General features: G+C 44.5%; 1 protein-coding gene across 1 annotated transcript in view; it reads right to left on the reverse strand.

The window, feature by feature from the left end:
- The window catches only part of rhot1a (ras homolog family member T1a), a 43,479-nt gene that overhangs the window by 14,644 nt on the left and 14,130 nt on the right, over positions 1-14,705 (reverse strand). Inside the window, exons 17-18 of the mRNA XM_084438474.1 lie at positions 9,980-10,102; positions 9,394-9,596 (exon numbers count right to left, since the gene is read on the reverse strand). Of these exons, the coding sequence (XP_084294600.1) occupies positions 9,394-9,596; positions 9,980-10,102 (326 nt within the window). The remainder of the gene's footprint in view (positions 1-9,393; positions 9,597-9,979; positions 10,103-14,705) is intronic.

The following is a 14,705-nucleotide window of genomic DNA, read 5'->3' on the forward strand; positions in this document are numbered from 1 at the left end:
TCCCATGATGCTCTTATCCTTTCTTGCTCTGAAAATGTAGTTTGACGTAATGTATTGCTCTATATATGGCTCTGTGTGCTACTAACCCTGTTCTGCCTCCCCTCTCCCTAGTGCCTCTCTCTCTCCCTCCTATCTTCTAACCAGGTCCAGTGGATGCCCCACTGTCACCAGCAGACCACCCTGAGTCCGATGGATACCCCTGTGTCTGCTGCAGATGTCGTAGCAAATTAGTTAACACACACACACGTACACACAGACATACAACAGTCCACTTCCGGCTTTAGGCCTGGGCCCAGTACCCCCTACCCCTCACCCTAACCCGGGTCCGTATCCTCTTCCTACCCCCACCCTACCCCTGACCCTGCCTCTACCTGGACCCAGGCACACTCACACACACACTGACATACACCAGTCCTGGGCTCAGATCCCCTTCCCCTCACCCTAACCCGAGTCCGTATCCTTTTCCTACCCCCCACCCTACCCCAACCCCTGCCTCTATCTGGGCCCAGGCACGCACACACACACAGACACACATTAGTGTTTGCCACACCTCTCCCATGATGCTCTTAGCCTTTCTTGCTCTGAAAATGTAGTTTGACGTAATGTATTGCTCTATATATGGCTCCGTGTGCTACTAACCCTGTTCTGCCTCCCCTCTCCCTAGTGCCTCTCTCTCTCCCTCCTATCTTCTAACCAGGTCCAGTGGATGCCCCACTGTCATCAGCAGACCACCCTGAGTCCGATAGATACCCCTGTGTCTGCTGCAGATGTCGTAGCAAATTAGTTAACACACACACACACGTACACACAGACATACAACAGTCCACTTCCGGCCTTAGGCCTGGGCCCAGTACCCCCTTCCCCTTCCCCTCACCCTAACCCGGGTCCGTATCCTCTTCCTACCCCCACCCTACCCCTGAACCCTGCCTCTACCTGGACCCAGGCACACTCACACACACACTGACATACACCAGTCCTGGGCTCAGATCCCCTTCCCCTCACCCTAACCCGGGTCCGTATCCTTTTCCTACCCCGATCCTACCCCTGACCCCTGCCTCTATCTGGGCCCAGGCACATTTATGCACACACAGACATACACCAATGTTTGCCATGTCTCTCCTATGATGTTATTAGCCTCTCTTACTCTGAAAATGTAATTTAATGTTATTAATTGCTCTATAAATGTTCTTAGCCGGTAGACAAACATACTCCAGGAGCTTGCTCGATCGCCTCGTTGAGAGGGGTCAGGGAAGAATTTTTACAGCTCACTTATCTGGCCCCCGGGTGATTACTATATTTTTTGCTTCCCTCTGGGATATGTAGGGGTGGGATGTCTGCCCACCTCCCTTGTTCTCTGTAAAGCGCATTGTGTTGCCTCTGGGTATGAAATGCGCTATATAAATAAAGCTTGATTGATTGATTGATCATGGGAATGTTGTGTTTTACAATTATCTGCACTATTATCCTTCTACCACTGGCCATCTTTCACATTTTATTCATCGGTCCTGTCCCACTGACACAGCTCATACACTAACTATATCAAACAAACCTAACTTTGTTTTCCCACATGTTATTTAATTCACCTAGACCTTCCGGAAATGATGAAGTTAATGAAGGAGTGTGTACAGTGTGTCCGGGCATTGATGCCCTCGCCTGGAACCCCTTCATCTGCAATGTCATCATCTCTTTCTGTGGACAGTGAAATTGAAATGGTACAGTATGTTATAATTAAGGGATGAATGTATCTATGTATTACCTAACAGTCATATTTCATTTGTGGATGTTTAGAATGTTACATTTGAACTATGTACCTTTTGTGTTTGCCAGCATCATCTGGTGTTCGTGTTAAAATGGGTCATTGATAAAGTGTACATCCGTCATGCAAATTATTTTGCTGTCAGTGGGAACCTCTAACCTGACTCAGCCAGCCTGACTCAACTAACCAGATAGTTGTTACACATTGTTACTCAACCATCTGGGAACTCTACATTGGAAACAGGCAGGCACTTTCAAAAAACCCTAGCAGGTGATGAATCTGTCTGTCTATCACAGGCTGTTGACACACCTACTGTAAACCACGCCCATAGCTGACGCGGACGCTAATTGGCCCTATCATTTTCTGATCGGAGAAAACTGGTTCCTAGTGAGCGTAGCCAGACTGATATGCAGAGTGAACAGAATGTGAGATCACAAGATCAGGATGGTTTCACCGGGCTAGGGAACCTCCACACCATTGTCATACCACTCCACAGTGTTATACAGACTTGTAGCAGTGTTTTCCAAAGTAAAGGTGGAATTACGCACACTGTTTTCCTATTTAGATAATGTATTAATTCCTCATAGGTATGGATCTCACAACTAATTAATTTGTTCAATTGATAATCCCCCCACAACCCCCTACCCCCCTTATATACAGCACCACTTGGCTGGCAGCGGAGTGACTGTTCCAAAGAGGGCCTTCCAGAGGCTTAACAGGTCACGGATGTCCATTTTTGCCCAGGAGCTGGCTGTCCTGGGGTTCACTAAGGAAGCCCTTGCAGAGTTCACCCTGACTGGGAAGACGGGGAAAGGAGCCCTCCCAAAAAAGCAGTTGGACGTTGCCAAAGTGCAGGCCATAACAGGTATGTTTTGTTACTCTTCTGTGATTTTTATAGCAGAAGGATCACATGGCCATCGGAAAAAAATCACAAGTAATTATTGAATATATGTTGGACAGTGGAGGGATAGCAATATTCACATACAAACTGATTCAACTCCTCACTACTAATCCTGATTTAGTATTAGTTCAATACAGGATTTCCCACTAGTCAAAATAAAAGAAAATGTATGAATATACTGCGTGACCTTCCCTGGTGAAAATAATTATGCTATAAGTATCTTAAAGTGGTAGTCTTGAGGATTTTCATATGTCCCTTTAACCACTATCTATCAGCGATTATTCCCCATTCATGTAATCCTTTCCATTTGCTGCATTCTCAGATTTTATGAATTGGGTGTCTAGTGATATTCAGCAGAGGTTGAGTGGGTCGTGTTTGGTTTCGAATTTTCAATTTCAAACCTTTATTTAAATTCGGAAGCCCAACTGAGGGAGACCCTCATTTTTGGTGGGGCCGAGTGCACAACACATACAACACAAAGGCAATAATATAAAAAAAAACACAGTCATAGCTAATTAAAACATATACATGAGGACACACAAGAGTCTCTGATCATGGCCTTAAACTGATTCAAAGTGGGGAGAGTGCTAAATTTCAAAGAGCTTTGCAACAAGTTCCAATTCTGAACTCTGGAAAAAAACTCAGTTTTGCCGTTTGTTGCCAACAGGTGGAGCCAAAGAATTGATAGATTGATGGATTTTATTGATGGATTTAAAAGACACAACTAGGATCCAGAGGATCCAAAGAATAACGTGAGAAAGTGTAAACACTTATTTCCGTCATGGTCCCAGGGCTGTAATCCACAAACAAAAAACACATTACAATTACACAAACACATCCACTGCAAATTGCCCGTCTCTATCCACCCGCAGGCATTCATGGTGGCTCTCCTTTGTGTATAAAGCTTTGATTGGACTGGTACCCTCTTATCTAGGTGTTTTCATGTGCATTAAGCAACATCATCATGGCCTACGATCCCAAGATACTGTTCAGCTGGTGATTCCCAGAGCAAGAACTGAATTGGGAAATAAGGCTTTTAAATATGCTGCTCCAACGGCTTGGAACGAATTACAGAAGGACCTGAAATTGCCAGGATTAATTACACTGGATGAATTTAAATCCATTTTAAAAGACAATGAATCTAGGTCACACCTGTGTCTGACATCTTGTAACTTGCTTTGAAAGTATGTCTATCTGTATTGTCTGTTATGTTATATTTTATTTTAATTGTTTTAACTGTTTCTACTGCCTTCTTGGCCAGATCGCTCTTGGAAAAGAGATTTCAATCTCAATGATGCCTATCTGGTAAAATAAAGGATTTGACATCAAATTAAAGAATTAGAATAAAAAGCTAACAGAGCTAAAACCTGATATCAGGTTTGAGGAAATCCTTGAGATTGCCACTTTGAAGGGTCCATTCATACTCGACGCAAGCTACATAAGCGCAAGCTCTGCAAGGCTACGCAAGGTTTCTTTGTGTCCTTGCGTGTGTCATGCCAAAATTTTTCACTTGACGCTAGCACAAGTGCAATTCCTCGCGTTTCCGATAGAGAAGCTAAATGGTTTTCACCCAGAACAAGATGGAAGAAGAAAAGCAACGGAATTCTTCCGGCCAAATGGTTTTGTCCATAGACCTATTTGCCCTGTTGAACTTCAGATGTATTACATCTGACAATACACAAGGACGCAAGCTCTGTGTCGCATTGCAGAACTTGCGTCATAACATAGCTTGCGTTGCTAACGTCAAGTATGAAACGGGCCTAAATCTTAGTATATTTGTGTGTACTCTCAATCAAGTGTACTTGAAGCATGTACTTATATTGCTTGTCTGTTCTGTTCACAGATGCAGCTATTCAATTATCCCCACAACATACTGTGTCTGATGTGCGAGCGGCCATCCGGAGAAAGTGTAACAACGAGCACTTCTCCAAAACACAATGTGTAGTGTACTGTAAGTGGGTGGGAGTGAAATAGGCGCATGTTGTTGTTTTTGTGTTCTTTTGGCTTGGGGTGTTATAATAATGGGAGGTGGGGGGCGTTCATCAGAATTTATTCAGAAAAGTTTGAAGAAAGTCTTCTGACACTTTTGGTGTAATACAAAATGTAGCGGAAGCTGTTTAGTTTTAGCGTTTGTCCGCATTTATCTTAGCACCTGCAGAATTTTGTTTGTGATGTGCGTTTTAAATTGTGAATTTATTTTTTGTTTTGTGTCATAAATAAATTATTTTGACACAAACAGAATCTGCATATTTTTTCCCTTGGAAAGTGCATTCAGTATTGGCAAGTAGTCCCATAAGTAATTCAGCCTTTAGTGTACTGATAATCAATTTGCAGTATAACCTTATTTAAGTAGTATTAGCAAAGTATATTGATTGTTAACAGCAAAGTGTACTTTTTTATTAATTGGAATATGCCAAAAGTGTAACTGAGCATATTATTACTATAATAATAATGTATTATTGGTGTGTTACCTGTATATTTTTCAGACATTCTCAATACATTTTTAATGTACTTCAAACACAAATGAGGTACACTTTATTTACACTAATCAAGCATGTATATTAGTATATATACAGCCATATACTTAAAGTATATTTAGTAAGAATTAAGTTGTTCCACTTTAGTACATGAAAATACACTAAATATATTTCAAATTGTGCTTTTCTGCAATTTAATTACAACTCTAATATACTTATTATAAAAATAGTAGTCCCAAAAAGTCACACTTTAAGTTAACTAATCATTAACCTACTTCAAGTATACTGATGATTAGTCTGACTGCAAGTACACTCAAGTATGCCAAAGTTTAATATACTTAAGTATATTTATTTTTCACCAGGGTAGCTCTATTACAGTCATTAACAGTGATGTGTAATCTGATTAGTAAATCTAGCTCTATTAGACAGTCATTAACAGTGATGTGTAATCTGATTAGTAACTCTAGCTCTATTAGACAGTCATTAACAGTGATGTGTAATCTGATTAGTAAATCTAGCTCTATTAGACAGTCATTAACATTGATGTGTAATCTGATTAGTAACTCTAGCTCTATTAGACAGTCATTAACAGTGATGTGTAATCTGATTAGTAACTCTAGCTCTATTAGACAGTCATTAACGGTGATGTGTAATCTGATTAGCAACTCTAGCTCTATTAGACAGTCATTAACAGTGATGTGTAATCTGATTAGTAACTCTAGCTCTATTAAACCGTCATTAACAGTGATGTGTAATCTGATTAGTAACTCTAGCTCTATTAGACAGTCATTAACAATGATGTGTAATCTGATTAGTAACTAGCTCTATTAGACAGTCATTAACAGTGATGTGTAATCTGATTAGTTATGGTGCGCTCGTTTGTGGTCGGACGTGGCAAGTCGCAAGTGGCAAAATACCTACCTCCGACCTGTGTGCATTCGAGCTATAGCGAATGATATATGATATTGACACCAGCCGGCAACTGGGGGCAGAGAAACATATCCGAATTTGCGACGAGGAAGTGCGAGTTCATGCAGCGTTTTATTTAATCATTCCTGGTAGCAAGTCGCAATTTGCCACCTCCCAGTAATAAACGAACGCACCATAACTCTAGCTCTATTAGACAGTCATTAACAGTGATGTGTAATCTGATTAGTAAATCTAGCTCTATTAGACAGTCATTAACAGTGATGTGTAATCTGATTAGTAACTCTAGCTCTATTAGGCAGTCATTAACAGTGATGTGTAATCTGATTAGTAACTCTAGCTCTATTAGACAGTCATTAACGGTGATGTGTAATCTGATTAGCAACTCTAGCTCTATTAGACAGTCATTAACAGTGATGTGTAATCTGATTAGTAACTCTAGCTCTATTAAACCGTCATTAACAGTGATGTGTAATCTGATTAGTAACTCTAGCTCTATTAGACAGTCATTAACAATGATGTGTAATCTGATTAGTAACTAGCTCTATTAGACAGTCATTAACAGTGATGTGTAATCTGATTAGTTATGGTGCACTCGTTTGTGGTCGGACGTGGCAAGTCGCAAGTGGCAAAATACCTACCTCCGACCTGTGTGCATTCGAGCTATAGCGAATGATATGATATGATATTGACACCAGCCGGCAACTGGGGGCAGAGAAACATATCCGAATTTGCGACGAGGAAGTGCGAGTTCATGCAGCGTTTTATTTCATCATTCCTGGTAGCAAGTCGCAATTTGCCACCTCCCAGTAATAAACGAACGCACCATAACTCTAGCTCTATTAGACAGTCATTAACAGTGATGTGTAATCTGATTAGTAACTCTAGCTCTATTAGACAGTCATTAACAGTGATGTGTAATCTGATTAGTAACTCTAGCTCTATTAGACAGTCATTAACCTCCATTGATGTGTAATCTGATTAGTAACTCTAGCTCTATTAGACAGTCATTAACAGTGATGTGTAATCTGATTAGTAACTCTAGCTCTATTAAACAGTCATTAACAGTGATGTGTAATCTGATTAGTAACTCTAGCTCTATTAGACAGTCATTAACCTCCATTGATGTGTAATCTGATTAGTAACTCTAGCTCTATTAGACAGTCATTAACAGTGATGTGTAATCTGATTAGTAACTCTAGCTCTATTAAACAGTCATTAACAGTGATGTGTAATCTGATTAGTAACTCTAGCTCTATTAGACAGTCATTAACAGTGATGTGTAATTTCCTGATTAGCAGGTCTATCTTCCAGTCCAGGTGTGTAGGAGAAGAGCACTGGCGGCTAGTCAACAACACAGTGCTACACAGTAGACTGCAGGGCTTTGACTCTAAACAAACAACACAGCGCTACACAGTAGACTGCAAGCCTTTGACTCTAAACAAACAACAACACAGTGCTACACAGTAGTCTGCAGGGCTTTGACTCTAAACAAACAACAACACAGTGCTACACAGTAGACTGCAGGGCTTTGACTCTAAAACAAAACAAAACCATCAACTTGTACTGTGAATCAGCTGTCATATTCCTCTCCTTCAATTAACACAATTAATTAGGCTTAGAACCACAAATATTAACATTAATAATAACATTTCTGTCCCAAAAGGGTCAGAGCTGACACAGCTAAATACGTCAAACATTAGTATGTCTCTAGCCAGTAACTGAGGCTGAGCCAAGCCTTGTAGCCAGAGAGACACAAGGAGAGAACGTGGGAGGTCTAACCTGCACAGGAGGGTGGGAGAGGCGCTTAATGGGGCATTTGGGACACGTCATGCTGGGGGGGGGGCAACATGGGACCATGAGGGGCGAGAGGCCGGGGGGGTGGTCTGAGGTAGCCTGGAAGCCAGACTCGTCGCGATAAAAAAAAGGACTTTTCAGGATAGTTCAAGATAAGATGGTTAAGTCCAGCCGCCCAGAACGATTTGAGTTTTCCCAGAAAGAGGGGCACCAATCAGGAGACTGTATTTAACTACTGTTCCGCCCCCAGTCCATGATTGGTTCCCGTAGATAATGACGGGAAATACAACAGGAGTCCACTAGTAGAATGAGGCAACAAGAGTCCGCTAGTCCACAGGAGTCTGCTAGTAGAATAAACACAGCCATAAGTGCAGTTATTGCAGAAATAGACTCAATAGCAACAATTAAAGAAAAACAAGAGTATGCACTAGTGGAGTTTCTCAGCAGAAAAGATTTTTTCGCCATTTTTCTGACTGGATCAGACAAAAGTTTGATTTATGTTTTGTTAGGCTGATTGGATGAAGGAGTTCGTCTGGCAAGGCAAGTACTCCCGCCCACTCAAATCATTCTGGGAGGCTGGAAGTTCACTCATGAAAACAAAAAATGTTGTTGTCTGGCTTCCAGGCTAGGTCTGGGTGGGCAGGAGCAGGCGGGTGGGGGCTGGAGAGGTGGGTGGGGGCCGGAGAGGCGGGTGGGGGCTGCAGAGGTGGGTGGGGTCTGGAGAGATGGGTGGGGTCTGGAGAGGTGGGTGGGCAGGAGCAGGCGGGTGGGGGCTGGAGAGGTGGGTGGGGTCTGGAGAGGTGGGTGGGCAGGAGCAGGCGGGTGGGAGCTGGAGAGGTGGGTGGGAGCTGGAGAGGTGGGTGGGGGCTGGAGAGGCGGGTGGGGGCTGGAGAGGGGGGTGGGGGCTGGAGAGGCGGGTGGGGGCTGGAGAGGTGGGTGGGGTCTGGAGAGGTGGGTGGGCAGGAGCAGGCGGATGGGAGCTGGAGAGGTGGGTGGGGGCTGGAGAGGCGGGTGGGGGCTATAGAGGGGGGTGGGGGCTGGAGAGGCGGGTGGGGGCTGGAGAGGTGGGTGGGCAGGAGCAGGCGGGTGGGGTCTGGAGAGGCGGGTGGGGGCTGGAAAGGTGGGTGGGGGCTGGAGAGGTGGGTGGGGTCTGTACTCACGATAGTCTCAACGCCAGACCCATGAGAGCTCTTTCGCTGATACACTACGTAAGCTACGCTAACTACGTTACTGCATGCTGCAGATCTCTCTATGGGTCTGGGACACTTCGTGCTAAAATCTGGTGTTCAGATCCTGGCAATTAATTGCTAGTGACAGAATCCCGGCAACACCAATCAGTAACGACTTCCGTGATCAGGCGTTCTCACCTAATCTAACCTGGGCTAGCGTCTCTCATTTGCTGCTACGACCTGTCACTTTCAACTTGGACCCATCGATGCGCCCTCAGAACACCAGCTTGGGCGGAGTGGGCAAAGTGGCACAGACTCTATTATGTAGTAGGTCTATGCGGAGTGCTGGGGAGAGACGGTACTCACGGATACATGGCCATGGTGGTGAGTTTGGTGTAGATGTCTCTGCTGGGCGCCTCGGCCGTGCTGCAGGTGAAGGGCTGTGGGGGGTGGAGCTTGTGCTTGCGGCAGAACTCCAGCGGCGTCAGGCCATAGTGCTGGCGAGCCTCGTGCAGGTCTGACTTGGCGGCGATCACCATGCATGGCGTCTTGCTGTCCATGAAGTATTGCTGCCGGAGGCCACAGAGAGGTCAAAGGTTGGTTCTAAAAACACGTGGATTAGGGCTCCACGAAGACGACAAAAATTAATAATTGCGATTATTTTGCCTGATATTGTAATCGCGATGATTAACTGTGGTGCCACTTTCACATAAAACAAGAAGATTCAAGGTGCCGCAACAATAACTCTACACTGTTTGCACAGTATCTGTGCTTCAAGGTCCACCGACAGATTTTTGCAGCCCTAATATGGACTGGTGTAAAAACACTGACTCTTGACATACTGTTGTGGAGAGAGGGAAGGGCTAGTATAATAGCCTTACTATCTCCTTACTCTAATACAGCCAATCCAAAAGTCACCGCTTAAATATGAGGGCCGTCAAAATCCACACACCTTATAGACCTTGGCGCAGTACTCAAAAGAGCGTGGGTTGTTAACGTCATACACCAGGCACACGACATCACACGCCAGGTCCGTCTCTGAAAGGCAGTCGAAATCTGGCATGACCTCGTGGAGCTATGTGAGAGAGAGAGAGAGAGAGAGAGGGAGTTGAGAGAGATACCAGATGTAAGGATTATAGACCGCTAAAGCTAATACAACGGTAGTGACTATATTTACAGCGGCCGGAAATAACGATTTCAAGCATTTTAGTCATAAATACCTCATATTTAGGTTATGGTTAGAGTTATGATTAGGTAAGAGTTGGTTAGGTTTTGAAAGCAGAATTTCCCAAAACAAGATTCAGCGCCGTAAGAATAGTGGCTTCTATTCTTACGGCCGCTGTGATTGGGAGGCGGTAGATAGGGCGCCGTATGGACAGACTGTGCCTAATACAACAGCACAGCGCTTATAAGAGAGTAATCCCTGCTGTGTGCAGACAGAGGAGCTGCCTCCCAGCCATGGGTAGTGGGCGGGTTGTCCAGGAATTTACATCCAAACACCTTAAACCTTTGTCCTGGTAATTATCACCTCCCCCCCAAGTCCCCTGCAAACCCCAGTTTCAGTCTAATGTAAAACACCAACTCTCCCCCCTTTGTAATTGTAAACACACTCTGCATAGCTCTTCCTCATCTCTTTGTTTAAGTCAGAAGGGCCCCACCTTAGTCTTCCTCGTCCTGATTCAGACCTTTGTTTTCTTTGTTTTCTCATGTCACATGTCTTTACTCTTGGCCACGCCTGCCATTCATGTACAATGCAGTAGCCAATCACATCCTGGAAACACTGTACCTTTGTTTGGACTGTACATAAGCCACAGCTAGAAGAGGCTGACTTCACTTCTCTGACTTAACCACCCTTGCTGTGTTTTGCAGGAAGTCCTTGCGCAAGTATTGTGTTTCACAATAAATCAGATTTAACCTTTTGAACGAATCTTGGTAAATCCTTTAAAATCCACTACAGTTTGGCGACGCGGATGATCTGGGAGGACTACCTGCGTGTTGCCGGGATTCCAGTGGATGAACTGATCGACAGACGTGTCGGTCCATATGGGCTTGGAAAATCAATTTTCTCTCTTGCGCCAGAGCGCTAGCCGAGATTATTTCCTCAGTTCTGCCACTGGATTCCTGAGGCTCACAGGTACGTTTAAACGAACCCTCTTATGGTTCTGAGTTGTATTTGCCTTGATTTGGTTCAGTTGTGTTGGTCTGGATTGGTGAAAACAGGAACCCCAGCGTGGGTATTTAGTCCTACCGACGGTAGGAAGAGCATGGTTGATGTTTCGTTTCAAGAACGATACCAACTAGCTTAAGCCTCATTGTTGATGTTTCGTTTTCAGAACGATACCAACTAGCTTAAGCCCCGTTGTTGATGTTCGTGTTAGCACGATTGCCAACTAGCTTCGAAGTGATTGTTGATGTTCGTTGAAGAACGATTACCAACAAGATGGTAGCTACGGGAGTGATTGGTGTTTCCAATCCGCGTTTCTTGGAGAAACGTTGTCCCTTTGTTCCCGGGTGACTTGGTAAACCTAACGAGCGTTAGTTTTCACCAAGTGGCTGTACAATTTGGTAGGATCTAAACGGAAGGTTTAGCCTGGACCAAATTGCTAGTGCAGCCGAGCATGCTTGTTGTTTGTAACGTGGGCCTTTGTTTTCGTCTTGTTCGTCTTATGTGTTCACTGTTTGAGCCTCGGCTCTTGATTATTGTTTGTTATGCGCGCCATGGATCCAGGTAAAGTATTGTTTTGTACATTTTTACACTGTTAAAAATTCTGCTAGATTCCCAGTAGGCTAGCTAACTGGTTGCCTAGGAGACGCAGGAAAACTCTCGCGGTGTTCTGCCATTGAGCCAGAAGAGAACAAAGCACTTCGCTGACTAGGTGAGTACTAAGCGAATTTAATGTGTCTTAATGTGTGCTTTACCGCCGTGAGTTAACCATAAGGTTTCCTTTCATTGCTGTTTTGGGGTTAGGCTGCGTCGTAGTTATTAGGGATTTTGTTTCTTTAAATTTCCCCGCGCTGCCAAAGACAACTTCCGGGTCATACATGCAACATTTTGGGATCACCACTAGGTGTCAATGTAACCCCGGCTAATAAGATATGGCTAGAGAATGTAACAGAATTCTACTGCTAGCCTGATGAGATTGATGTGCTAAAGCATTTTCGATTTCTTACATCCACATCTGACATTTTAGTGTTAAATTCTAAGATTCGGGCTCAGCTAGAGGGTTGGGGGAGAAGCCTGTTGATTCTCTAGACTGGTCTGTTTTTAAGATTTGGGAGAGTAGAACGAGAGTTTTTTTTTTTTTTTTTAGGTCAGGAAGGAAAGATAAGGAGATTCAGCAAACAGTCTCTCCGCCATTTCCCCAGCAGAATAACTCTGATTTAAAATTAGATTCCCCCCTCGACTTGTTGCGCCATTAGCCACGCCCCTTCTTTCTACGAGGTATTTGTCCGAACAGGGCCGGAAGGAAGAGCCTCCGATTTTGGGGTCGAGCGCCACCTGCTGGAGTTCCCTTGAACAACCCATAAGGGAGATTTTAACTAGCCAAGATTGAGAGATTTTTTTTTTAAGATAATGGTGGCAGGATGAAATAGATGTAGAGCCTTTGAGTCTTAAGTTGCTGTTAATGTTTCTGAGCAGATCTTTTAGGTAATAGTGGAGAACTCAAAAGTCTGACAGGGTTTTGAATGTGTGTTTGATTCAGGAGTTGTTTCAATAGTCAATGAATGGCCATAAGCTGTTCGTGTTATGCATTCTACTGTATGAATTTTCATTCATATAATGATAATGTGTTTTGAGGAGTTGGCTCTAGGCCTTCTCCTCTGCTATTGAACCCAGTCTGTGTTTTGAGTCTTAATTTTCAGGTGCTATGGACCCTGGGCGGCAGGTCTTTGAGGAGCCTGGATCATGCCTTCCTGGGGACATTGGAACCTGCTGTTGGTCTGTTTAACTGTTGTTTGTTTTGTCTCTCTTTCTGATATGTAGCTTAAAACATAAGGTTTGTGCATAATAGTGGGGGGAATAGATAAGGGTTGCCAGTGTCTTAATCTGAATGCAGCATCTCATAACCCAATTTATATATATTTTAAATGAGTATGTTAAATATCTCATGTTTATAGTTTGAGGCACATTCATCGGGCCTGAGTGTTTTTTCTGAGTGGTTTTTTACAGACAACTGTCGTTCCGGGAGTGATGGGTGAATGCCGAACCAGGAGACGGGCACGTACACCGGAGGTTACTGGCCTGTTTCCCTACAGATGGGCGATCTGGGGTTCGTGAGATGCAGACCAACGCCATGTCACCAACTCACTGTGAGCGATAGATAAGTATGAAACAGGAGCAGTGCCCAAATACTCTGTCCTCAAATGCAGAAGAGGGAGGCTTTAGATATACAAATTTTAGCTATACAAATGAAGCTTTGCTGGAGTTTTTTGATTAGTTAATTGTAAATGAAGCCAGTTCATTTTAGTGTCATTTTCTTTGCCCCATCTCTATTTTTATCCTGACTTCAGGAAATTTTTGCTTTCACCCTTAGGGGGTGTTGTTTTGTTGAGACGAGAATATGGTTATTTTATTTTCATAAAATCGCGAGAGAAATGCTAGAGCCAAACCCAATTGCCTTGATCATGACTGGGGACTGGGCGTGTTAAAGTCATTCTAACACTGCCCTTGATGTCACTATAGGCTACTGCAGACTGGCTCTAAATGACACTTGAACAGTCACCCTGTTTAAGTTTTCCTGACAGAATAACAACATTTTTCCCCAAAGCAGGAGCTTGCGCTTAACCATATTTCTGAGAATCTCCAACAGATTTTGAATAACCGTTCCTGACCAAAGAGGGGAACAGGGAGACCAGACCAGAGGACTCTCTTTTTGCTCTTCTGTTTTGTCTCTGTTTGTCTCTCTCATCTGTGGATCCACAGACGGAGCCCTTCATCAGCCTGTGCTGGGGGAGCGGGAGCGCCGAGGTGAGCCCTCCAGCAGCACGACCCGGGCCGACCCTACGTGGAGCAGTACAGGGATGGACCGGGTTCAGTTCAAGAGCCTGTACGTGCTGCTGGCGCCCTGGCTGTGTGGTGTCCCACCGCACCTTCACCCTGCTGAACCAGGACAGGGACTCCCTCCTCACCCTCCGAGAGCTCGCTGCAAAAGCTGCGGCTGTCTCTGCTTCCTCCCCTGTGCTTTCTATACTCTCTACCATCCACAGACCCTGACAAGATTCCTCCACTGTCCCCGGCAGACATTTCTGACCTACAAGCATCTGCTCCACCTGCGGAGAAAAAGAAATGAAGGACTAAGTGCACATTTCCACCACCAAACTAACCTGTATCTAGGGCCTAATGACAAACCTGTACTACCTCGTTCATGTTTTCATTATGCTTTCAAACTAGCCCACGGGCCAGATCATGTTTCAAAAACAGGGGTGGCGGAGGATGTTAACAGATGTCTCCAACAGAGTGAGGACCGCCATTTCCTGAGGCTAAGGAGGGGTTCCTGCATCACATCTCTCCTGGGGATTGGGTCCTGGTCCACAACCACAGACGAAGGAGCTGGAACTCGCCGAGGTGGCTCGGGCCGTACCAGGTTCTACTCACCACGCAGACAGCGATCTGAAGAGGACTTCGTGGACCCATGCAAGCCATTGCCGACGGGTCCAAGCAGCAGAGGACGGTCCAC

This window comes from Borostomias antarcticus (assembly GCF_949987555.1).
Source record: "Borostomias antarcticus genome assembly, chromosome: 5".
Taxonomy (NCBI): Eukaryota; Metazoa; Chordata; class Actinopteri; order Stomiiformes; family Stomiidae; genus Borostomias; species Borostomias antarcticus.